The sequence below is a fragment of the Lycium ferocissimum genome, chromosome 7 (assembly GCF_029784015.1).
Source record: "Lycium ferocissimum isolate CSIRO_LF1 chromosome 7, AGI_CSIRO_Lferr_CH_V1, whole genome shotgun sequence".
NCBI classification, from domain to species: Eukaryota; Viridiplantae; Streptophyta; class Magnoliopsida; order Solanales; family Solanaceae; genus Lycium; species Lycium ferocissimum.
The window spans coordinates 13026876-13054719 of record NC_081348.1 but is presented as its reverse complement, the minus strand read 5'-3'; the positions used below and the strand labels follow the sequence as shown (position 1 = coordinate 13054719).

The 27844-nt window shown below is 38.2% G+C and overlaps 1 protein-coding gene and 1 long non-coding RNA gene across 2 annotated transcripts; one reads left to right on the top strand and one right to left on the bottom strand.

Moving 5' to 3' along the window:
- Positions 1-9276: 9276 nt before the first annotated feature.
- Positions 9277-11650, top strand: LOC132063392 (uncharacterized). The gene is made up of 2 exons (XR_009416370.1): positions 9277-10902; positions 11288-11650. It is a non-coding gene; the product is annotated as an uncharacterized LOC132063392 (long non-coding RNA).
- A 130-nt stretch (positions 11651-11780) lies between these two features.
- LOC132063391 (DUF21 domain-containing protein At4g14240-like) lies at positions 11781-23455 on the bottom strand. Its single transcript, XM_059455910.1, has 13 exons — positions 23075-23455; positions 21790-21866; positions 21146-21229; positions 20943-21056; positions 16618-16701; positions 16430-16501; positions 16164-16231; positions 13806-13893; positions 13643-13716; positions 13249-13558; positions 13107-13153; positions 12943-13024; positions 11781-12172 (listed from the first exon to the last, which is right to left on the bottom strand). The coding sequence occupies exons 1-13, from the start codon at positions 23307-23309 to the stop codon at positions 12059-12061; spliced, it is 1449 nt and encodes a 482-aa protein (XP_059311893.1). The 5' UTR covers positions 23310-23455; the 3' UTR covers positions 11781-12058.
- Positions 23456-27844: the final 4389 nt, after the last annotated feature.

The window sequence follows — 27844 nt, the reverse complement described above, 5'->3', positions numbered from 1 at the left end:
ATGCCAATTTTTCTAAATGGGGATACCGGGCTTCCGCATCCCCCAAAGTTCTACTCACATAATAGATAGGGAATTGCGTACCTGATTCTTCTCGGACCAAAACGCCACTTACCGCTACTTTGGAGACAGCCAGGTAGAGAAAAAGCGGCTCGCCGGCCTTCGGTGTGTGCAGCAACGGGGGGCTGGTCAAATACCTTTTCAACTCCCGCAGAGCCTCTTGACACTCCGATGTCCAAACGAAATCGTTCTTCTTTCTGAGCAAGGAGAAGAAACGGTGACACCTGTCGGAGGACCTTGATATGAAGCGACTCAGCGCCGCTATCCTTCCGGTGAGCCTTTGCACCCCTTTTACGTTGTTCACAACTTCGATGTCCTCGATGGCTTTGATTTTGTCCGGGTTAATTTCGATTCCCCGGTTTGACACCATGAAGCCCAAAAATTTGCCGGACCTTACCCCGAAGGCACATTTTTTCGGGTTAAGCTTCATGTTGTATGCGAGCACATCGAAGGCTTCGCAAATGCTTTAAATGGTCCTCTGTTTCCGGGACTTAACAACCATATCGTCAATATAAACTTCCATTGTTTTCCCTATTTGTTCTTCGAACATTTCGTTAACTAGGCGTTGGTAAGTTGCACCGGCATTTTTTAATCCGAAAGGCATGACGTTATAGCAGTAAGTCCCATAACGGGTAATGAAGGATGTTTCTCTTGATCCTCCGGGTGCATCCCGATTTGGTTATACCGGAGTAAGCGTCGAGAAAACTTAACATTTCATGTCCTAGTGGCATCGATCATTCTATCGATGTGCGACAATGGAAATGAATCCTTCGGGCACGCCTTGTTTAAATCTTTATAATCGACACACATCCGAAGTTTATTACCTTTTTTGGGCACCACCACCACGTTAGCAAGACAATGCGGGTATTTTACCTCCCCACGATGGAACCTATATTTAAAAGCTTTGTTACCTCGTCTTTGATGAAGGCGTGTTTTGTCTCCGCCACGGGCCTCCTTTTTTGCTTCACGGGGAAACTTCCCGTCAAGCCGAGTTTGTGTGATGCTATTTCGGTGATATACTGTCATATCTATATGCGACCATGCAAAGCAATCGGCGTTAGCTCGAAGAAACTCAATCAATTTGCGCCGAGCTCGGGGTAAGCCCCGTGCCCGGAGTATACCTTCTGTCCGGTAAGAACTCGAATGGGATGATGTCGCTCCGGTTCCTCTATGGTCGATTTGGTTGCGTCCGAGTCGTGCATGACAAAAGACCTAGGTACCCCGAAGTCATCCTCTCCGTACACCAGATCCGCCCCGGTATTCTTTGATTGCTATTAGGGGGCTTCCCCTCCGGTTATACCCCTTTCTTTGTGAGCCGGTTCTTTAGGCGGGGCTCGATTCCTCCACGGCGAACATCTCCTTTCTTTGCCGCGGGCTGTTCACCGCGGATGGTTTTCACTCCCTCTAGGGTGGGGAATTTCGACTAATTGATGCGACGTTGAAGGTACCGCCCTCATGCTATGTATCCAAGGTCTTGCATAATAGCGCATTGTACTTCATGTCCCCTTCGATCACGTAGAACAAAGTTTGTTGAATGGCGGCTTCAATGTTTACGGGCAGTGAGATTTCCCCTTTCGTGGTTTCGCTTGCCATGTTGAACCCGCTGAGTACCCGGGTTGCCGGTAAGATCCGATCGAGCAGTCCTAACTGTTCTACCACTCTCCATCGAATGATGTTGGCTGAGCTGCCTGGGTCAACCAAGATGCGTTTAACCTTAGTTTTAAAGATAAGTACAGAAATTACCAACGCATCATTGTGCGGTTGAATGATGCCCTCTGCGTCCGCGTCGCAGAAAGAGATGGAACCTCCGGGTAAATGATCTCGGGCACGTTTTTCCCGAACAATGGAAATCTTTGTCCGCTTCATTACCGGGGATCGAGGGATGTCAATACCCCCGACTATCATATTGATTATATGCTGATGTTCAACCGGTTCGACCATCTGATGAACTTCCCTTTCCTTATAATGGTTTTACGGCTCGCTCGCTCAATAGACCTCGGAGGTGGCCGTTTTTCAACAACCGGGCTACCTCCTCTCTCAACTGGCGGCAATCCTCAGTCTTGTGACCGTGGGTCCCGTGATATTCACAAACCATGCTCGGATCCCGTTGCCCCGGATCTGTCCTTAGTGGTTTCGGCCACCGCACATCCGGGACGCGACCGATGGCCGAGACAAGATCCGAGGTACTGACGTTGAAGTTGTACTCCGAAATCCTTGGAGGGCCTTTATTGCTGGCTGAACTTCCGGTATCGCTTCTGAACGAGACCCGCCGTTTAACGGCGCGCGTCCGGCCTTGCTACCTCGACTCGAGAAGTGACTCGGGCCTTCCTTGGCTTTTCCGACTCCGGAATTTGATCGCTCCCGGGTGCGAGTATGGCCTAAACCTTTCTTTAGATGATTCGGACCGCTTCATAACCCTTCCTCGCTTCTCGCGACCTCGTCCGCCTTGAACTTCATCGGGGAGAGCTCGGGGCGATCATCCTCTACCCGAATCTTCGATTCATACCGATTGTGGACATCGGCCCATGTTACGGCCTCGTATTCCAGCAAATTCTCCTTCAACTTGGCCGAGGCAACCGAGCTTAGCATGTTGAGCCCTTTTGTGAAAGCTTGTGCGGCCCATTCCTCTGGCACCGGGGGTAATTCCATCCGTTCCCTCTGGAACCGGGTCACGAACTCCCTCAGTAACTCATCGTCCCTTTGAGTTATCCGGAAGATGTCGGCCTTACGGGCCTGCACCTTGATGGCACCGGCATGTGCCTTCACAAAGGCGTCAGCCAGCATTTCGAACGAAGTGATCGAGTGCTCGGGTAGATGGTCATACCACGTCAGCGCTCCCTTCGACAAAGTTTTCCCAAATTTTTTCAGCAATACCGACTCAATTTCATCTTCTTCCATATCATTGCCTTTTATGGCGCAAGTATATGAGGTCACGTGCTCGTGCGGGTCCGTGGTGCCGTTGTACTTCTGGATGTCGAGCATTTTGAACCTCTTCGGGATCAGTTTCGGGGCCGCGCTCGGCGGAAAAGGCCTTTGGATGTACCTTTTCGAATTCGGCCCCTTCAGTAAAGGTGGAGCCCCCGGTATCTGGTCCACCCGAGAATTGTATGTCTCGACTCTCTTCTCGGTCGAATCCACCCGTTTTGCCAAAGTCTCAAGCATCTTCAGGACCTCGGTGGAGGAACCGGCCCGAGAATCATTACTCTCGACCATCCGTGGCTCGTTCCTTCCAATTTCCGCCGTACCCTTAGCCTTTTCCGGCCCTGCTTCCCCTTGTCCACTTTGCAACCGGGCAATCTCCATTCCTTGCTCGGCGATCGCTGCTCTTTGTTCCTGCAACATCTCGAAAATCAGACGCAAATTAATGCCGTCATTTGGTGCCTCCGGTTCCCTCTGGCTTTGGGTCCGAGACAATGTGACGGAGTTATGGGTTCTTAGAGGATCAGTGGCCGGTAGGGCGGCATTTTCTTGATCCACGGTGTTTTGTCGATTGATCCCCTCCCTCGAGTTAATGGGGTTCGGGTCATCAGGGTTTAATAATCCCCGTGGTTCGCTCCCCTCATTTTTACGCCACAATTTCGGTGTTATTAACATGATCGGATTGTCCGACGTCGACCATAGATCCGTTTTGACGAGACGAACGGGGGATGGAGGCGTTAGGGTGGAGGCGTTATGATTTAGATGAGTTGGATAAAAATCAAGACTAAGAACTATTATCCTAGCCCCACGGTGGGCGCCAAACTGTTTACCCCGGATTCGGATAATCAATTGAATTTACGAGCGGGTATAGGATATGTGCTTTGTTCTTGATATGTATGGAACGGAGAAAATGTGTGTGAGAGGGTTCTTCGATCAATTAAGTGGCTAGTGATGGTGATTCGTTTGAGAACATGAACGTTTATGCGCAATATAGGACAATTGGTGTATTGAATGCAATATAAACTTGAGCAAAGACGGCCTTGGCCGAATCGAATTTAAGAAAAGATTGTATATATAGGCTATTCTATTACAAGTGTTCTTAGAAATCATGAAGAAGCCAACCCCCTCAAAGGAGGGGGATGCCCCATATTTATAATGTTGCCCCCATGGGCTTCGTACAATGTGAACTAATAAAATAATGACAAGGACAGCTCTGAGCGGATTTGGTGGGATTGGACTGACGGCGCCGTCTGACACACGCATGGTTGGTGGCTGACCATGACAGGACGCTACTGATGCGCAGCTCACGTGTAACGGCTATTCGGACTAACGGTAGCTCGGGGCAAGCGGCTATACGGGACAACGGCCACGGACGCTCGGAGCGACGGACTCGGCCGTTTCGATAACGAGGAAGAGAGGCTCGTTTCACTCCCGTCAGAGCCTTCCCCGGAAAGGACCGGGTAATCATCCGGTACACTCATCACTCCTTCCCTATCACCGGTTTGGACCATATCCGGTTTTCACCGTATACACTGTTCTGTTTGGATGGTTGTTTCCCGTGGTTCATTAATGTATGATTTTCTATGAAACCATGTTTATATTCATTGTTCTTAAAATTATGTGGTACAGTGTTGTAAGCCCGTTGTAATTCCGTGGTTATATAACCATAAAAAGGTTCAATTTTGTAACCACAGATTTGGTGGCTTTTTCGTGGTTACGTATTTCATTTCTCCGTTATACCCCCACCCCCACCTACCACCGACCCTCACGCCACCCTACCCTACCACTCACCCCCACCCCCAACTACCCCACCCCTCTGCCACCCACCCACCCTACCACCCCAACCACCACGCAACCCCACCCCACTACCACTCACCCCCACCCTACCACCCACTACCCCCACCCTCATCCCACAACCACCCACCTCACGCCACCCACCCCCACCCACTACCCCTCACCACCACCTAACCCCACCCCACAACCACTCGCCCTACCCTACCACCCACTACCCCCCCCCCCCTCATCCCACAACCACCCACCCAATGACCACCCCCACCCACCACCTATTTATTTTTCAAAGTTCCTATTTTATCTTTTACCTAAGTTTTATTGATATATATATATATATATAAACTAATTTCTAATTAAGAGTTAAGGATGTTTTAGTAAACTTACAAGTTATTATACGGATCCATACAGTCAAACCAAACAATACAAATGTTATTAAATCACAACAAACGATACAGTCTATCCAAACGCTATGTTCATTAATACAATGCAATACAATACAACACCATATTGTACTATACCATACTGTACGTTAATGAACCATGGGAAACAATCATCCAAATAGAGTGTAAGGGGAGAGAGAGAGGGAGGAGGCAATGGAAAGTGAATTTAGATATCCCAAAAAGAATCCATATCCCTTCTGCGAATTTCTTGTTGTTATGGAAAATTGTTGAAGTGTGTGATCATCTATAAAAAGTTTAAACTAGTAAAGTGATCAAATTATTATTTATTTAATTTATCTTCAATACGATACCAAACATCTAGACTGGTTCTTTTCTCATTAGCCAAGCACACGAAAATTATTTTTGATAACGGGTTAGGGTGAGACTCGAAGCTAACCTTTTGATCGCTCAGGTAGCATATCGGAATGTGTGAACATCTCATTTAAAAGCTTAAATTGTTAGAAAAAACATATTTTTTTGTTTAATTTGTTTTCGAATCTACTTACTACCTTTTGGAATAAGCAAACGGAGTAGGACAAGAAGATGGCTAAGGGAACATAGTACTTTTCATATTGCAAGAAATCAAAGTTTGCATTTATAACCATCGACGATGATTTTATTCGGGGTCTTTTCATCATCTTTTCCCAATAGTAAAAATATTATATATCTTGAGAATAATTTAAAGCATCTTTCATTACTATTATCCATCCCCAACTATAGCTATTTGTAATTTTGTATGAATATCCCCACAAGATGTATTAAAAAACACTTGCTTATTGAAACTGACAAATATGGGCTTGTGCATAAGAATAAGTACTGAAATAGTAGACAACTAGGGAGACAAGCTGATCCCTCTGCTTATTCTTCTCTCCGAACCAGTAGGACCCTTACAACGTGGCAGACACCACCCAATCAGCATACTCTCTGTCAACACCGTGCAAAGCCAAATTAGTCAGAGTCAATGAGTTTTGAACACCAAATGGTTAAATAAAACTGTATATATATGGTGCAATTTGGGCTGTCTGATTTTTCACCAAGAAGGACCCAACAGACTAATACGTACAATTTCAGATGTGGTGTGGATCTGGGCTTATGGAGTTGCTTTAATTTGCCTTTTAGTTATGCTTGAAAAGAGAATGTTGTGATCGTAGTGTCTCAGTTAGTCAACATCAAGCATTATTAAACTTTCAAAGCACCTAATTAATTGACATGCCAATGGGAAGCTTCCCCCCACCACTCTGGTCTTTTCCTTTGAGTTCAATAAAGTCACTACAAATTTGAAACAACATGTCCATTTAATAACCTGTCACACCCTCAACAGAATTATCCTTAAATTAAGCTCGTAAACTGTGTCGATAACTGAGTTAATTATTGATGGAAAACTCCATAAGGACGGGGCCAAATTTAATCTTGTCCCACCAATGGGACTTTCAGTATGCATTAGCCTTGAGATAAGTGTACTTCATTTTCGTAGGTCCACTATTAGGTATTTGATGTGTTTTTAAAGATCTATCTTTGATTCCTCTTGGCTTCATCAGGGCCGGCTGGAGGGGAAGCAACTAAAGCAGTTGCTTTAGGCCCCCCCAAAAAATGAAGGCCCCAATTTTTTTATTTTATATACATTATTTATATATTATAAAATTATGAGTAAAAGAGACTAGATTTTATAGTACTTCTTTTCTTGAAATATGATAGAGGTTATTGAAATAAATAATTCTAATTTTATTCTCTTTTCGTCTCATTTATATGACATTCTTTCTTTTTTAGTTAGTCCAAAAAAGAATGACATCTCATTTTATCCTTTATGAGATGATTTATAGTCACAAAATTTCTTTGGCGTATTCTAAACCAAAAGTTTCAAAAATCTTTCTTTTTCTCTTATACTTCGTGTCCAATCAAACGCCTTCACATAAATTAGAGATCAGAGTAATAAACATTATTCAATATATAAAAGTGAACAAATTGATGACTACTTTGATAATTTTAAAAAGATGAAGTCTCTTATAGAGTTGATTGTTTCTTATAAATACTTGATTAAACCATATTTTTTTAACTTCAAGATAGACTTGAATTGTTCGAAATGTATGAAATTATTTTGACATTTACATAGTGTTACGAAATTGAGATTATTAGATTATGAGAAGTTAGAAAAATATTATCGTAACCGTCTATATATGTTTCTTACACAAATTTTTATTTAAATTTTAGTGAATAGAGTTACTAAATATCTCTAATAGTGAAGCTAACATGTAACTGAGTGAACAAACAAGATATACAAGATACATTGGAATAAAAATATGTAAAATTTATTAGATATTTTCAAGACCTTTTATAGAGGATTGGCTTTAGGCCACCGATTTCGTTGAGCCGCCGCCTTCATCAAGATAAGGAGTTAACACTTCTCTGCCATTATTTAGCATGCAAGTGGGACATATATGTTTATGCTCATGGATTCAAATTCAATAAAATCTCCCACAGTTGATTCTTCGAGGTTTTTCCCGACCCTATTGTTGCTATTAAAAAGATAAAACATGCAAAGGAAACAAAAAAAAGTTACTCACTTAGAACTTACTCCCTCCATCCCAATTTATATGGCAGATGTTTGACTGAACACGGAGTTCTGAAAGAAAAATAATATTTTTAAAACTTGTGGTATAAAACAACTCATGAATATTATATTTGTGTGGATATAAATCATTTAATTAAGGTTAAAATGAGAAACTTAAAGTTAAATTAATCCTAAATAAAATATATGACATTCTTTTTTTAACCGGCTAAAAAGGAAGGTATGATATATAAATTGATACGGATGAAGTACCTTATTTGGTTTTGTAATTTTGCTTTCTACCGAGAGACTCAGCAAATCTACAAAGGCAAGCGGTACTAAGAAAAATTGCACTGAACTCCGTTCAAGAGAACTATAACTATGTATAGTTTGATGGTTATTCGGTATGTTGATTTTCAAAATTAAATAAAAAAGAGGAAACTCATCATTCTGATACAATATGTGAAGTACCATTATTTGAATTTTGCAATGTAATACAGTGGTTATATCATGCAAATATCTTCGGTGATGAATAGAGTCAGAGCGCATAGAAGTTCCATTAATGCTACGCCCTTGAATCACTCGGCCAAACGAATTGATTAACTATTGAGTGCAAGCATGTAAATAAACGACTATGGGTAGTTCAGGTGCGCTTAAAGTCAACTACAAATAGAAGGCATGCCGATCTTTCCACCAACAAACCTTTGATTTTGACTGTGAAAAGCTCGTGACTAATTATTATAATCTTATGATTTCATCGACTAAAAAGGTCAGTCTTTGAGAAGGAATAGGCCTGAGAGAGTATGTGACACCCTAATAGAGGGTAGAATGATGTGTACGGGGTTAAGATGAAAGACTGACAGATTTCTAGGCTGACAAGCTTTTGAAAAAGAAATGCATATAACATTTTACGCAAATCAATATTATATCGAAATGAGAGAAAAAACTGAAGTGTCATATAAGTCAAAACACAAATTTACATTATCGCGTATTTAGGTTCGATATAATAGAGTAACTCAAAGAACAAATTCTGAAGATCTGTTGGACAAAAATGAACCATATGTATGAATGTATCATGGACTTGGACTGTCATGTGAAGTTTTAATGTTGCATGGATGGGGGCATAAATACTCCTGGGATCCTGGAAGGAAGTTCTTCCAAACAAATTAAACTAGCTTCTGATTTATGTATGTCCCTTTGTAAGTTAGGAAAGTAGTAACATAATGGTGCTCATGAAAAGACAGAGACAACAGTGGGGCTAATTTACCCATATGGAAGTTAAAATTTACATTAGATGTTATCAAGCTAAACTTAAATAGAACTGTTAACACGGGCGGCAATCATGAGTATAGTGGCAGGCAAAGATTATCTATTTATACATACTTGGAAGACTTAGTACTATAAACCAGAAAGGGCACGTGATATGGATGTTATCTCAGGGTGCACTCTGACCCTACTCTAATATTGACTAATTAATTAAAGTCTCCTTCTTGCATGCTATATCTATCTATATATAGGAGATTAACAATTTAAGCCATGTATAAATTGCTACGAGGTCTATTTAGTAGTGAATACCTAGTGCAAAGTTTGGGTTAATATTAGAGAGGAAGAATATGAGGAAGCTGCTGAGATTTGAAAAGGTAAAAAGAATGGTGAAACAACAGAAAGGGAAGCTCTACATTATGAGGATTTGCATAACTATGCTTTTGTGTTGGGACAACTACTCTTAGATTCTCTATTCTAATGGTTTGAGTACCTTTTTTGATTTTTTACCTTCAATTTTTTTTTTTTTTTTAATCTTTGTCATCATTGTGTAAATCACATCCTATGAGGATTTGCATAATTAACTATAGGTTTTGTGTTACAAGTACCTTAGAATCCATAATAATAGATGATTTAGTTTCCTAGATATGTTGAGTTCAATTTTCTTTTTCGTTTTTTGTTTTTTGTTTTTTCATGATCCTTATGTAAATATCGTGTTCTGTTTTTCTTCTTTGTAATTGTAAATTACATTTTGTTACTTGACCTTCTCATTTTTCCTCTTTGAAGAGGTCTATATGTTCTCCTTTTCTTTTCTTTAATAATTTTTTATAAATATTCACTTCATAAACAACATGTATGAGTGTGTGTGTGTGTGTAGATTAAAAAAGCAGAGGAGCAATCATCAAACATCTAATTATTCACTTTGTATAATATTCTTCATTAATTAACCTAAAAATGCAGTAAACAGTTTATTATAACTAATTAAAATAGAATAATAGTGTGTAAAGAGAATGAGAGGAGCACAATGAAAATATGTACTATTAATCAATCTGAAAAGAATCCATATTCCTTGCACTGTTTCCGGTACTATATATGCCTTTTGGAATAAGCAAAGGGACTAGGACAAGACAATGGCTAAGAACATTTTCATATTGTAAAATATCAAAGTTCATGTATTTTAAACCGACTACGACGATTTTATTCTCATCTTACCATATATTCTCTTTTCAATAGTAAAAAGATAATATTTGTTGAGACTAATTAATTAGTAGCATATCTCAATAATATTCATTCCCAACTACAACTATTTGTACGAGTATCTCCACAAACTGTTGAAAAAAACACTTGTTTATAAGCGTGACAAATATGGGCTTCTTGTATAAGAATTAAGTATTGAAATAGTAGACAAATTGGATTGAGTGGAGTTCTGCAGGGAGACAAGCTGATCACTCTGCTTATTTTCTCTCCAAATTAGTAGGTCCCCTTACAGGCTGGCACACACTCACCAATCAGCAGACAACATCTGTCAATTACCTCAAAATTTACATTTTATTTTTGTTGTATTTTCAAAGTTCCAACTATATAAATCTTGCTATCAAAGAATACATATCTTTATTAGTTTCTCCAATATTCATTTCTTGAATAGCCAAACGTTTCAAGTTCTTAGTGGATTTGGTCAGTTTCATGATCATGATGACAAGGGACTTACTATTGCCAAGAGAATTAAAGTTTAGGTCATGGCAGAGGTGTTGTAAGTACATTCAAGAACAGAGAACAAGGATTTATATCATTTGGAGATGTTCAGTGACTCTTCTTCTTTGGAATGATAAAATGATTGAACATTTTGATGAAGAAGAGACTCCAATATAGCATACTATATATCTTTGGGTAAGCTTTTTAGTAATTTGAGCCATCTTCTTGTTTATTGGCACAAAATCAAGTGTCTTTGTAAAGTTTAGAAATAGAAAACTTTGTGTACCAGCAAGTAAAACTAAATATTTTAAGTTTATGCAGTGAGTTCAAATTCTGAATCCTCCCCCTTTCTTTTCTAAAGTTAAAGACAACTTTGTACGCCAGCAATTTAAACTAAAAGCAGACTCTTATGTCATTTTCTGAATTAGAAAAAGCTCACTCACATCCTGTGTTTACAACAATCCAATGAAAACATGACATGTGTTTTTACATGCATTGTTATCACTTAACCGTGGTTAATGAACATACATTCTCACCTCTGTATTATCAGTAATTTACTATAGTCTAGTGTAAATATTAGGTGCGGCCAAGTTTTTACAAACCACTCAACTGAGCCCCTGGAGAAGGGTGGGAGGAGGAAAGTAAATAAAATGACCAAGCATTTGTTCAAGTCGATGTTCCAACTTATAATGTTTAGCTCAACATGGAATTCAGAAGATTTTGCATGAATCTTGTAAATGAAGTATAACAGTAGTTCAGTTTTTTTCAACTTCTTTACATTTTTAGTGGGCAACATGAAAGAGAGCTTCAGAATTTCCAGCTCCTCTTTCGTCTTCCATTGTTCTTGTCTTTGTTTGTATTTTACTTATTTACTCATTTTCTAGCAACTATTGTGTACACTAAGGACCTTCCTTTGGCCCTATTATTTAAGCAACTTAATGACTAAGAAGAAAGAAAAGAAGATCTGAGTCTATAAAAGGTTTATTAATTGATGATGTTGCATAAAAACAACTTGTGATATCTTCCACTTAGTTACTAATTTTAAAAATATAACCTTCAGAACATAATCAAAATGAGCTAAATTTCTCTCATTTCTTTGCCAAGAATAGGGGGTTATTCATGGTTACTTCCAATTTGTCTTTTACAAACAGCAGGGAAATCATAGTATTCCTATAAAATTAATAAACCTGAGACATTTTACCAACAGTGGGTATGAATTCATATAAATAAGTATATCCTCACAAAATTATATATGCAGTTTGCAGAAGCATTTGTTCCTTTTCCCTTCAAAATTTACAGAGCCTCTCTCTGGTTTCACCCATTACTGAAACAGAGAAGCTTCAGCAAATTATTATTGTCTCTTGTTCTCAAGAAGAGGCTCCCTAAGACTCCCTTGCATTCTTCTTGGGGTAGAAAGGTCCTCACTGGACTTTTTGGGGCTCTGTCCTTCCTTACTTTGGCCTCCCTGAAGAATCAAATAAAAAAGTCCGCCGTAATTAGAAAAACGTTTACCTTGAACTACAAAAAGGCAAAACTCCCTTTAATTAACATGTACAGCAACATAGGTAGTTACCTCTCCAATCATTATTTTCACTTGAATAACAAGGTAACAAGTTCAAGAATCGAAGAGAAATGCTTCACAGTAATCTACTACCAATATAGCCTCCTCTTAAACTTTATGCCGCTTGGATTTATATATTCTAAAACCAAGTTCAACGACTGAGAGAATTATTTTAGAAGACATGTACAAGATTTTACTGTTAGTTGAAGATTTCCAGTTTCAGTCCCTCATAAATGTAGTCTTCTTCATTTTGTTACCTTTTTTTTTTTTTTTTTTTTTTTTTCCATGTAAAGAAAGAAGGGGTGGGAGAATTGGGAGAGTTCAGTTGTTTGTACAAGCAGTTAATTAAAGACGAGGATGCTTTTATTTGATAGTGTTAAGTAGATTGGTAAATCATCTAGGAGAGAGATATATAATCCCATCATAAACATTGATGAATATTAGACGCATCAAAGATTTATAAAAGAAAATATACAAATTAAAATAGGTGCATTAGGTGCACAAATAAAAGCTCATGCTCCATGTAGTTACTTACAATCAGTTGATGTCAAAATGCTAACCCAGTTTCTTGCAACCTTAGTTATGTATTCTAGAAATCTCACATGATGAACATTGACTTTCAAGAAAGTTTCATCATATTTAGGGACAGTCATATAAGATATATGTGCACTTACAGCTGCCTTTTGGGCTGTTAATCTACGAATTGATGGAGCTCGTGCCACTACTGAAGCAGCTGCTGCAGCAGCCACGCGTATCCTGTTAAAATCAATGTTAGAATATCCTCTTCCATACATATAACACTGATTAGATATAACTAAGTTCTCTAAGTCTGTCCAACCTTCTATGTACATCAACATACTCATCGGTCTCGTCTACTATTTCCTCCTGCACCATGATCAGTTTTAAAATGTAAGTACCATCTGTTATACACCAAATATGCGAAAGAGGAAGTAGGAAAACAAAAGAATCCCAATAGATACCTGTAAAAGTTCTTCAAATACATCTTCCAATGTGATAATACCTATTACTTCACCATCCTCAATGTCATCTGCTGACTGAGTTAATGCATTCGTCACTGCATCACCAGATGCCGGTGAGGTTACTGCTGCTGGTAATCTAGTTCTCTCAATATCAACGACAACGCTATCTGACTTATCCTGAGATTTCTCTTCCTCAATGACCAAGGGATATTTTTTGCTTTTTCCTTTAATTTTCACCACTGCAGCCATATGACTGCTACCCTTTTGGAACTCATTTAGTATGTCATACAACGGCATATCAGCAGGAACTCTGAAAAGATGTATGATGAACAACATTTCTAGCTTAAACGTCACAAATGTAAAACACAAAAAGTATAGAATTAGAAATTAATACCGTGGAATTCTTCGAATTGAAACAGAACTAACTGGCGTCTCTGTTTCCGGCCGCACTGTGAGAAGACTTTTTACCTAACATTATTTAAGTACCAAACTATCATGACTTCAAAGAGTAGCAGAATTACAAGTGAAGCGTGATGTGAAGGTTATGCAAAACTAACCAGAAGAAGACCGATAATATTCTTTGGATTGCCAGAGTACACAGGAACTCTGCTATGACCTCTAGCAAGAACTTTTCCCATTGCCTCCCTAGGATGGGGAAAAAGAAATCGATTTAATCACTTGCTAGAACTTAATTCAGAAGAAACATTTCCAGGGCTGTCATACTCATATGGTAGATGCATTCAGTCCATATTCATACATAAAGTACTTGGAACACTTTTGCTATTATACGAGATAACTTACGAATAAACTATTAAGTGCTTATAAATTTTTAACTATATTAGCTTTTATTTTATTAAATTCACTTAATTCTCAAAGTACATATTCGTAATATACATTTACGGGTTGTATCTAAACAAAGGTAACCGTACTCCTACTTGTTTCCCCAAATCCTAAGATTTAGGTGATGATATCCGACTTCTAGATCTGCCTTCCATTCGAGTGCCCACACCCATATCCGAGCAACATAGATCCTTAGTCACATCCTCCCAGGGACCCCAGAAATAACAAATGCAAGCATAACCATTTGCACGAGGACATAACTACTGTATACAGCAATGAAGGTAATCTTATACAACTCATAAGGAAAGAGTTTTCCTAGTTTTTTTTTGGAAGACTAAGAACATAATCATAAGTCAACTCTTAAGGTTCAATTGGCAAGCGATCCTCTTAAACCTCTAAATAATCTTCCGTTGCAGCCCCCCACCCAAAAAAAAAAAAAAAAAAAGAAAGAGAAAAGATGATGATGAGAATAAGCCTTGATAATTATGTAAATTGTAAGGCTGAACCCATCGGGAGACACCTGTGGTTGGCAGTATCTTTCTCTTAGACACCTCAACTAAACATTGTTCCATGAGACACTTTGGGTAGGGCCCGACTTGACATTTAGACACTTTTTTACACATTCTCAGAATCAGCTTAAGCGTGTATTGCCAAGCGCCTCCTACGTGGAAAACTAAAGAAATCCGTATGTGACACATGGAAATTTTATTTTAAAAAAGAAAACCTCTTTTTTATTTTGCATTTCTTTAGAGTCTCTATCCCACGCCCACCCCAAACCCCCTTCCTGCGCTTCATCTTCTTCATGCTCCCTCCTCCCTACCAACCTTCACCCAGATCCCCACCATTAAGGCCACCACAACTTTTCTCCCTTTCTCTTTGTTCCTTTTTTAAAAAAAAAATTATTTCAAAATCTCGCCTGCATTTGAATCTCTCCATTTCTTTCTGTTTCTTTTTCTCAGAATATTATCCCCTTCCCCATTTATTCTTGCTCCGTTCTCACTACCAAACTTCCCCTAAATCTCCACTATTAACACCAGCACATCTTTCTCCCTTATTTTTTTTGCCATTGACAAATATAGTTATAAAATTGAAATTAGCAAGAAATCAAGTAGGTAAAAGTCTACGATTTTCTTAAGGTCCTGTGTTCATGGCTTTTGCTCAATCATGGGTTTGTTTTCTTTTACTTGTGTTCACCCACCAGTGTTGATTTGACTAATACAGTAAAAACCTGTTTGCTAAGGTTAATTTTCTGGGTAGTGGGTATGGTGGCAAAAGACGAGGGAGAGGAAAGGAAATATGGTGATAACAGAGGTTGTGGGAATGGCGGATCTGAGGAGCTGGTGGCATGGGAGAGAATAAGGAAGGAGATGGGAAAAAAAAAATTAAGGAAAAAAATATGAGCCTCTCACGCACCTAGATTGGATGTATTACACTCATGGTGCCATGTCAGCGAAAAGTGTCTAAATGGCCGAGTCGGGCCCTACCCAGGTGTCTAAATGGATCAAGATTTAGTTGTGGTGTTTAAGTGAACGTTGTTGCCAACCACAGGTGTCTCCCAATTGGTTCAGCCAAATTGTAATGGCATATTATCCCAAACTCAGTTTCATGTAAGCATTGAACTTCTTTTTGGTACACATAAGCATTGAACTGAAAGCCTGCATGGATTGCCTGATCTGAAAAGTAGATATATGACATGTTACCATTAAACTATTCAATTTTGAGTTCCAAGCAGAACTGATGGAAGCATTGTGCTAGCCCTCAATCATTAGAACTGATAACAGAACAAACTCTATTTCGAGAAGTTAACCGTCAGCTCAAGTGTTTGAGCCTAGCACATGAAAACTGACTCATTAGTTGCTTCATTCTCATAAAGAAAGCCACAACCAAGATAAACAAACATACTCCTTATTGTTACAACATAAAATTAAAGGGAAAATGTAGTGCATACATCTGACAGTGAAATCTCATGCCCTGACAGTTCATTACCTGAGAAGCATGACACTTCACAGGACTTGAAGAGCAGAAGACTAAGTTTGATTAGTTAAGAGCATTCCAGTCTAATTGCCAACACTCACCAGTCTAGCTTTGAATTGACATCCAATGAAAATGTTGACTCAATGGGCGTCATTGCCTCCTCAGCAGTCTATCGATAAGGGAAAAAAAAATAGAACAAAAGATAAGATGATCATCATTACACCACCCTGGCTAAAAAGGAGAGTAAAAAGAAAGTCTAGAAGATTTAAGAAACTACATATTCCTTTGGTGTACTTCAGTTAAGGGTCAGTTTCTGAGATACCGACATATTAAAATATGTTACAATTGACAGTTTCACTAACACTACCTTCTCAGTCAAATCCAGTGCTCCACTAATGATTGTTGTCTCATCATGTGTAAGTTCACCTCCCTTGCCAGCCTGCACAAATTTCTCAATAATGAATCATGGTTTATGAAATGCCAAAGGAACTTGTAGCTTAGTAACAGCTAGTTACACATTAAAATTACTCCAGCAGATCATAATACAATACAAACCTCTTGGCCGTGAATAGAAACAAGGGCTTTCAGCTGAGCACGTCTGAATAGTACTTCATTGTGTCCCAATACACAGTCCAGAATCTGCAAAGAGAAGCCAGCATAAATGAAGTCAAAGGCTCTATTCTACCATCTCTAAGAACTGTCACCCTAAACTGGAAGAACTTTAAGAATTTCACCAGCAGTCAGGAAAACCTAATTTAGAGAAGCACAAATGTTGTGTTGTTATATATTCTAGGTAGAGAAAGATATAGATCTCATTTCTTGATTAAGACCATTATAAGACGAAGTAAAATGTCATAGACAAATGTTATCAACTTCCCAGACTAGCTCAAGACAGAAAAGACAATTGATAAAATACCAGCTAAATTTGAAGTGCAAAGACACTGAAGAATAAATTCACCTTTAGACTTTAGTACTTCATATGCCATCAAAATCTTACGAGATTGGCTTGTCTTTGATTTAGTATAAGGATTCATAAAAATAGGATGTTAGAACATTGACTATGAAAAAATTCAGATCATACATTTCGTGTTTCAAGCCTCCTTTATCTAATCTCTTTTCACTTCCAAAATATTGTTGAGCATTGATATCACAGCTTGTGAGAGATATAATCAAGTAACAAGTTGTGTATCTAGCCAAATATATGCGTAGCCAAAAAGAAATGCAAATGCCATCCTCAGATAAGTCCTTTCTGCTCTTTCCAAAGTTCAAATGCAGAGAGCAGCTCAGTCCAAACATTTCCTAGAAGTGAGAAACATGACCTGAATTTTTCCCATTCAGTTACCAGGATCTTTTATTCAAATATCCATATCTGCTCCATATAAGAAGTGTCTGTCACCATTATGCTGATCATTTGTGCACTTTTGGCAGCAAGTAATATGCTTTAAGAAATATAGTTCAAAATGTGTCATTTATTATTTCTATTTAATTAGTCAAAATATCTGTTTAAGATCATAAAGTATTAAATACCCGAGTAAATAAGATGAAAAAGATAAACCTTTATGAAGGACACTTATATTGGACCATAACCTTAACAACAGCAACAACAATACCAACAACAACTAGTCAATCTCAAGCTAGAAGCGGTCAGCTATATGAATCCTGATTATCCATTTTGTACCACATTCGGGTATGGAACATAATCTAAATTGAGTCAAAATTAACTCCATTGGAATAGGAAAACAACATAAGTAGCATCAACACAATGGTTCCACAAGATCTCGTCTTAATGGTAAACTAATTTCTAGACACGAAAGAACCCTAAATGAGAATCATATAACCTAACATTAACAACAACAACTACACGTCAATCTCAAGCTAGATGGGTCGACTAGAAGAATCCTCATTATCCATTTTGCTCCATTTGTGCTACGTTCAGGTAAAACATAAATTGAGTCAAATTAATTAACTCCATAAGAATAGGAAAACTACATCAGTACCATCAACACAATAAGTTCCACTAACTCTTAATTATAAACTAATTTCTACGAGAAAGAACCCTAAATGAGAATCACATAAATATAGTTGAATATACAACGATATCAAGATTACATGAACTTCTGCAGTTGGACCAAGATCTATTTTAGTAGGCTTGGAACATCTATATTAAACTACGCAACTTCTTAGACATGCAAGACATTACTGATGTCATTATCAAAATCATTTAAAAAGCACAACAACAGTTGTTCATGAGTCCCATCACACAGGATGTTCTGAAGGCTCTTGCTGACATGCCTTGTGACAAATCTCCTGGAGTGCATGGTTTCCCAGTAGAGTTCTCTAAACAATACTGGCCAGTGGGTTCTGATGTGATAGTTGCAGTCTTAAGCTTCTTTCAGAATGGTAAGCTATTGAAGGAGAAGGGGAGCCTTGGCGCAACTGGTAAAGTTGCTGCCATGTGACCAGGAGGTCATGGGTTCGAGCCGTGGAAACAATCTCTTGCAGAAATGCAGGGTAAGGCTGCGTACATTAGACCCTTCTGGTCTGGCCCTTCCCCGGACCTTGCGCATAGCGGGAGCTTAGTGCACCGGCCTGCCCTCTTTTTAAGCTATTAAAGGAAGTTAATTGTACTACTCTAACTCTGGTACCTAAAGTCCCAAACCCTACCTGTGTGAAGGGCTTCCGATCTATAGCCTGTTGCTCTACAATGTACAAACTTTTGGCCAAGGTACTTACAGCTAAGTTGAAAGTTGAAGACTGTTGTTGACTCTCTGGTTGGGCAATCACAATCTGCCTTCGTAGAGGGAAGTAACATACATGACAATGTGGTCATTGCACATGAATTGATCAAGAAGTATAAACAGAAGAAGACCTTCTCTCCCAGCTGCATAGTCAAGGTGGACATAAGAAAGGCTTATGATTCAGTTGAATCACCATTCTTACAAATGGTGCTGATAGAGTTTGGGTTTCCTCACAAGATGGTGAATTTAATTATAACATGTGTTAAAGACTGTCCAATATTCCTTGCTGATTAATGGAGGCCTGACTACTACATTCCAAGCTAAAAGAGGATTGAGGCAAGAAGATCCTACGTCTCCATACCTCTTTGTTCTGGCTATGGAATACTTAAAATAGATCACTGAAACAACTCTGCCATAACCCTTCATTTAACTACCATCCCAGGTGTGCCAAGATGAAGCTGGTACATATCTGCTTTGCTGACGACCTCCTTATGTGTTGTAGAGCAGACACTATTTCAGTCAAGTTGATGATGGACAGGTTTGAGCATTTCTCTGAGATTTCAGTATTGAAAGGCAAATCTGGACAAAAGTTCCATGTATGTTGCAGGTATCTCCACTGAAGTTACTGATCAGCTCCTTAGTGAAATGCATTTCACTCTAGGACAAGTGCCATTCAAGTATTTGGGGTACCTCTAGCATCTAGGAAGTTGAACATTAGCCAATGCATGCCCTTGGTTGACAAGATTATAGCAAGAGTTAATCTTGGACTTCCAAGTTCTTGACTTATGGGGGTAGACTTCAATTGATAAAAAGTTCGTTATTTGAAATGCAAACCTACTAGGCCCAAGTCTTCTTGATTCCAAAGAAGATCCTCTCATTGATCACCAGCGTGTAGAAATTTTCTTTGGACTGGTAGCAATGAATACTCAAGAAGGGCTCCTATAGCTTGGGACACAATTTGCCAACCCAGGTGGATCTTTTCCTTTGGAAAAGGCTACACTTTCTAAGCTTCTTTGGGCAGTAACCATGGGCAAAGAAACACTTGGGGTGCAGTGGATTCACCACTTCCATATAAAGGGCAAGGACATCAACACAGCGGACGCTCCAAAACAGGCTTGCTGGTTATTCCAAAAGATTTTTGATGCTAGATCGTGGCTGGAGGATATGGTTCACTGTGATGGGAGATTTAGTATCAAGAAAGCTTATCTTGCGATGGTTCCTCAATATCCAAAACCTCCGTGGAAGAAGCTAGCACTGACCCACTGGATTACTACCAAGGCGTCACTTTGTGATGTGGATGGCATTGAACAAAAGGCTGTCAACAGTGGACAGGTTAGGCAAATGGGCCATTCAGGTTGATACAAAATGTGTCTTTTGTTCATCTCAAGAAGAAGAATCCCAAGAGCACCTTTTCTTTGAATGTAAGTACTCTGGCTATCTATGGAAAACACTACTGAACTAGCTTGGCATTCATCGACATGTTAGGGACTGGGAAACTGAGGTTTGAGGGGTATCATCTGTGATACATGCTACCAGAGGATAGTCTTTAGTGCTTGGTTACTTATTTGCAGTTGTTATCTACAATGTGTGGATCGAAAGGAACCATTTAAGATTCAAGCAAGAGAAGAAGGGACTGCAAGGACAGACACAAGGAGATAGTTTTACAAGTGCACATCAGGGGGCAGAAGCAGGCGAAATGGGCTAATGTCTTGGCCAAACTTAAAACTACCCCTGTTAGATGGTTGTCTAATTCCTAGTACATGGATATCTCACTAGTTATAAAGTGCAGAACCATATGAGCTAGCTGATAGTTAATAGGCCATAGCTTAAATTGTTGCTTTTGGTTATTTTTCTAGGATCTAACTCTAGAGTCCGATGAGTTAGTTGCACATATTGCTCACTTGGTTAATACAATTTTTCAGTTCAACCAAAAAAAGAAAAAACACACAATAGCCATGTGACTAGAAAAATGCCTTAAACAGTTTAGATATGTTCTTATAATGGAATTAACTTAAGCTAATGCATTTGTTTTGGCTAAATCGTTTTGTCACTTCTCTTGGATAATTCCAATGATCTCAAGGAAAAAAGTCGTACTTGCCAGCTATATCATTGAAGCAATTGCTCAAGGACTGTAGTAGTTACCTTTCCTATGGGGTAAGCAATTGGGTAGCATAGAACCATCAAAATACGAACAAGCCAGACAAGACTTGCACCTACGGCAAGTCCATATCTAGTGCATATTGCTTGAGGAATAACCTGAAATCAAAGAATAGCAGGAGTATCACAGCATCACGTATAACTCTTAAATATTAAGATACCAGTTACTGAGAAGCAGTAGAAATTACCTCTCCAAATGCCAAAACAAAGGTTACTGATAGTATAATGGCCACATATTGGTTGAAAATTTTGTCCAGGTATATAGGTAGCGCCTGAAATTGGAAGAATGAAAAAGCAAAAAACAAGTAAAGATCCTCATCACCTCACTTCATTAAAAAATACATACTTTTATAAGTAAATAAGTTACATAAAGATATTAATATTTTCTCCACATTTGATCTACTTTCATCAATCATTTTTTCTTGAACAAGTATCACTATTCTCTCATTTGATTCATTAGTTTGATTCAACAATTGTGTCCCCTTCAGATTTTTCCCAACGCTTTAGTTTAGCTAGGCTATGAAAGTGCATCTGGGTTAGTTTCTAGTCCATGATCACATCACCTCGCTTGCACAACCCCGCAGTCAAATACTACATCAGTGCCTTAAAACCTTATCAAAATTGCCTTAAACCTTATCAAATTTTTTTTATCAACAGCAACCATTCCAATTTAACAAATAAAATGTTTATTAGCTGTTGCATTTCTCCTGCTCACCCCCTCCACTCACCTTCCCCCAATCCAACCCCCCCTTCACGTTTTTGTTTCACATTTTGGAAACCTAACTACAGGCATTCTAGACTGAATAAAAAAGCCAGATATCAGGGTTATTACCTCCATCGAAGCAGCATTGCATAGAAGTAGGGTCACAAGAAGCTGGTGTTGCTTCTGAACAACAGGAAATATTGTAGCTGAAAAGATCGCAATCAGTGAAAATGAGAAAAACATTCCACCAAAAAGGAAACAACTCAGAAATAACAGAGATAGTTAAAGGTTTTCCTGTATTTACATCTAGCTACATGGATACGTTAGATTCAGAGATAGCTATATCCATTAGGCATTAATCAGTCCTATTTAAAGGAGTCAGAATGATATTCCAGAAATGACTAGTTCACTTCGACTTGTATTACCCTTAAATATCTCAACTAGTTCAAGGACTAAGCTCCAAAATCACATTAATATACAAGTAACAAACATCATTCATTTCACACAGCCAATAAATTTTCAAAGCGAGTTATAATTTACGTCTGTTAAGAATACGCATTTTAATATGATGAAAACAAGAATTCTTGAGCTTCACAAACATCTGATTTCATTTTTTTACCACACGCTCACAGAGAAAATGATGAAGCGAACAGCCATTATGACCAGTTGACCACTCCCCAATGACACGTAAACCCATAAGGAAAAAGCACCAACAGTTTTCGAAGGATCAACTCAACAGACAGATTAAAAATGATACTTAAATCACAATTCCAGAATACTTATTGTACTTCTTATGTAGTTTTCAACTATATGATATTTATTTTTAAAAAACATAAAGATTTTATGTTTGAATTCACGGTCAAAATTAAGGAACTTACTCTCGAAAATCATACTGTGCCACATAAATTGGGACAGAGGGAGTATCATTTTTTCTATGCTTCAATCCAAACTAATTGGGGACTACAATACCAATCCTCTATATCCATTCCGCAATGTTCAAAAGCTCAAACCCTTCAAAAATTACTACAACCACGAATATTCCCTACCATACATGTATTCCTATCCATCAATTAATCAATCAAATACACCTCATTTCTAATTGCAGTCGACTCTATTCAGACCCCATTTCATAAAACATGCTCAAATAATGCAAACAAACATAAATACACTAACAAAAGGTAACACAGACTTCATAAAAAAAACAATCTTTTTTTTTTATTATTTCTTTGACAAGTAGTATCAATCAAATACGCCTCATTTCTAATTGGAGTCAACTCTATTCAGACCCCATTTCATAAAACATGCTCAAATAATGCAAACAAATACAAATTCACTAACAAAAGGTAACACAAACATCATCAAAAAAGCAATCTTTTTAATTATTTGTTTGACAAGTATTATCAAGAAAGTAAACCTGCTTGTTTTTTCTCAGCAGGGGTGCCACTACGTTGTAGGATCTCAAGCTCAACAAGACCCAAAGACATAAGACCCAATGTTAAACCAGACATAATTCCAGCAAAAAGTACCAAGAAACATGAGATCCCTGCATACACAAACCATGTAACTGTCCCAAATGCTATTTCTGCACTTAGATTATTTTGTTCCCTCATAGCCATTCTAGCTATTTCCAATGCATTTAACAGCTGCATAATTGTCTCTTCAAATGGACAAAATCAGAGACCCAGGTTGGTTCTCCTTTCAACAGTGATGACACAATGTGACTCCTGGATATTCTTTTGATTGATTTTTTGTACATTATTTTAGTGGAAATCTGGTCATTGACACGTGGCAAGAAGTTGGAGGAGTTGGTTGGGAAATAGTATAAAAAGTAAACGGGTGTGTCCTCTCCTTGTATCTGGGTTGGGCTATAGTTATTGGATCATGTACGGTCCTATACGGCACATGCCTTATCACTTAAATACAATAATGCTGGTACTGTTATAAAATGACGGGCAATTCGCAGTAATGCCCTCATTTTGGGGTGGTCTTTAATTTTTGTTCATCAAAATGAAAGTATTTAACTTTTGTCCTTGGCCTAAAATTTTAGGTTTTCGGGTTCGAACTCCTGCACAGGCAAAAATTAAAAGAAAATTCGCTAGGCAGAGGTTGCCTACAAACTCTGCCCCATCGGACATAGTTTGTAGGCAAATTATGCCTGAGGGGCAGAGTTTGCCTGCAAACTATGTGTTAAGGTACAGTTTTGCAGGTAAACTATGCCTTAGTAAAATCTACCTGATAAGGCATAGTTTGCAAGAAACTTTGCCCCATTAGGCATGCAAACTATGCCCCATTAGTATAAGTGTTAGTTTGCAATCATCTGCCATAATCTCATAGTAGTCCTCTTCAAAATTCTGCCTTAAGGCAGAATTTACATTGCCAGAATTTTGCAATCATCTGCCATAATCCAATAGTAGTCCTCTTCAAAATTCTGCCTTGCGTTTTTTTTTTTTTTTTCTTGGTTCGAACCCATAACTTCGACAGATTAAGCGAAAAGGCAAAACTTAAAGACAACTAATTTGAAGGGCAAAAATTAAAGACCACCCCAAATGAAGGGCAATCCGCGCAAAAAAAAAAAGTAAAATAAAGGCTATAAAGTAAATACATCAAAGACAATTACATAGAAAGAGACTGATATATTATTCAACCTTTAACTTAAGAGAGATTTCATTGTCTGGTAGACCCTGTACTTATCCAGAATTATCATGCTGGTGTTCGTACTTACGAATTTGTCAACCAAACCCCTCTACCCTTCAAAGTTGAGCATTTTAACCCCTTTTTCGATCTGCTCATGGTGCATGTTGTTTAAACGCCTCCACGCTAGCTGTCACGTCAAAAAATAACAATGTGTAAATGCCATGTCACATGAAAAATTAAAAATAATTAAAATCAAATTAAAAAAAACAACTTCAACCATTAATCCCCTCCCCATTGATTTCTCTCTCTCCCCCCTCACGTTTTTCCTCCTCTTCCCTTACAATTCTTCCTCTTTATATATATCATAGAATTAAAATTAAAAGGAATAAAGAAACGAAATTGAGACAGAAAATTAAATTTTTTGTCCATATCGAAAAGTGGGAGAAGAAGTTTGATGGTCCATTTCCATGGCTGAAGGCGGTAGGTGGTGGAGAAGAAGTTTGGTGGTCCATTTTTATTCAGATAGAAAAGTAGGAGAATAATCACTGTTTTCTTCTTCTTCTTTTTTACTGATTTAGAAAAAAATCTTGTATTTTTAAAATTTGAGGCTAAATTTTCTCAAACAACTCAAGTCTTTTGAAAGTATTAATGGGTAAAAGATGCATAATTTCTACTTCAAAATCCTTTATGGGTTAATTTTGAGGTGTGGTGATCTTTTAAAATCTTTTGATTGACCCATTTTTAATTTGTTAGTATTTTTGATATTTTGATGGGTTTCCCTTCTACAAAGAGGTCATATAATTGAATTTCTAAAGAAGATTTGGATTATTGGCTAGAGGATTCTATATTCATGATAAAGATTCAGATTTGAGATAAGAAACAAACAAAGAAGATTGGGGAGAGGAGAAAGAATTGGACAGAAAAAAATTAGAGAGAGAGAGAGAGAGAGAGAGAAAAAAAAAGCCAAGAAAAAAGCTCATTTTTGTTCAACAATGGAGGATGAACATCGGGGAAGAAGATGACACCAAAAAAATGGTTGTTCGTGCCTTTTTAATAGGCCGCGCGCTCCTTGAAAGAGTGTATTAGTAAGTGCCATATAGAATGAGCGGGGTTTAAAATGCTCAATTTTGAAGGGTAGAGGGGTTTGTTTGACAAATTCGTAAGTACGAACATCGGCATGACAATTCTGGAAAAGTACAGGGGTCTACCAGACTATTCCGCTTTTATATAATATTTTACAGAGGAACTCCTATTTATAGAAGCAAAAGGCAACAGCTTGGTGGCCAAGCAATAAGGGTGGCTTAGTGACCAAGTTCACTTGGTGTCCAAGGAATCTTGCCATCCAAGTTAACTTGAGGACATCCAATTTACAACACTCCTGCTTGGATGTCCATTAATTATATGATGTTCCTCGTTAAAACCTTATTAGGAAAAATCCTGTCGGAGTGAGAAAAAGTCCTAATGAAGGGAAAAGAGTATACATATCTAGTAATACACTTTGAGAGCTGCCTCATTAAAAACCTTACCAGGAAAATCCAATGGGACAAAACCTTGGTTAAGGGAAAAAGAGTACATCGCGTATTTTACTCCCCCTGACAAAGACCAAAATTCAGATGTCGACATCTTAATCTTGAATATCATCTTCTCAAGAGTTAAAGTCGGCAAAGCTTTAGTGAACAAATCTGCTGGATAGTCACTTGAACGGATTTGTTACACATCAATATCACCATTCTTCCGGAGATCATGTATGAAGAATAACTTTGGTGAAATGTGCTTCGTTCTATCTCCTTTTATGAAGCCTACTTTTAATTGAGCTATGCATGCAACATTGTCTTCATATAATACTGTGGGTATTTTTGTATTACGCTTCAGGCCACATCTTTCTCTGATGAAATGTATCACTGATCTCAACCACACACATTCTCTACTTGCTTCATGAATAGCTATTATATCAGCATGATTCGAAGAAGTAGCAACAATGGATTGCTTTGTAGATCGCCATGATATAGCAGTACCTCCACATGTAAACAGATAGCCTGTTTGAGATCGAGCTTTACGTGGATCAGATAAATAACCTGCATCTGCATAACCAACAATATCTGCACTAACGTTGTTAGCATAAAACAGATCCATGTTAATAGTTCCCTTCAGATATCTGTCACGTCCCGAACCATGGCCTGGGCAAAACACGGCACTCGGTGCATTACTGCATGTGACCGAGCGAACCACATGGCTTGCTGAATCATCATGAGGCATAGCATGAGCGGAATACAACGTGAATGCATGATGAGCCTTTACAAAATGCAATAAGTCATAATATTTAATCAAAATACTTGTTTAAACATAAGTGCGGAAATAACATAAATGAGCCAAAATGGCTATACGACTCCGAAAGTGTGACATGACATAACTGACTTGTCTAGTCTATGAAACCTCTAACATAAATCTGAACATAGAATACATACTCGTGGACAAGTGCCCCCCAAAGATACCTTAGATGCATAGCTAATCATAAAATAAAGAGTTGACTAAACCCCGAATGAGATGGGGCTCACCAATAAGCTGATACGAATGTTGTCCTACTGAGCAAATACGTCATCCTATAAATCAGTACTTGCATCGTGAAATGCAGGCCCCCGGGCAATAAAAGGGGATGTCAGCACATTGAATGTACTGGTATATAAAGCAACTGAATGAAATAACATGAGACATGAAATAACATGATAAGGGCTGAAACTAAAAAGCGAAACACAGTCATGAACATGAGTATACGACATGGATATAATTACATATAGATATATATAATATAGGTATAAGACATGAACTGAAACTGGATATAACCTGAACATGAGCATGAAGCGGGAGTAAAGTCCGAAAACAGTAAATCAATGGAAATACATGTATATATATATAACTGCTTGTAACGTGGGGAGTGCTATAATATAACCGACAACATGGTCTGGTACTTGCGTCCTACCAGCAGAACACTCACACCTTGCCAGGGATACGAGATTTAAATAATAATAATAAGCATGTAAGGTTCCAAACTGCATAATGAAGGTGTTGCCTCCTTGCTGATAACCCTTATCCTACGGTGGCTACATAGTTTCGTGCTTTTCTTCGAGCCTTCTCGGTTAACTAAGCAACTCCCAAAAACATGAACATGATATAGTTGGCTAAGAAGCCCATAATTTTGAAATAACGTGAAATAACTTGTAATCATGATTTCACGAAATTAACTTGTAAAATGATTTCATGAAATGACTTGTAACATGGTGTCATGAAATAACTTGTAAGCATGTTCTGAAGTGATATAACATAAACACGGTTTCATATCAAATAGCTTGCAAAACATGGGTTTGAACAATATAGTTACATAATATACTTGCATGAAAACGTGTAAATCATGTAGAGTGTTTTCTTGAAAATAACATAATGATTCATAACTTGCATGAAGGTACCCATGGGATGCAAAGTATGGGTTTTCATGGATTTCGAACGGATTCTCAATAATCATAATGAAATATCAAGAACTCAATAAAGAATTAAT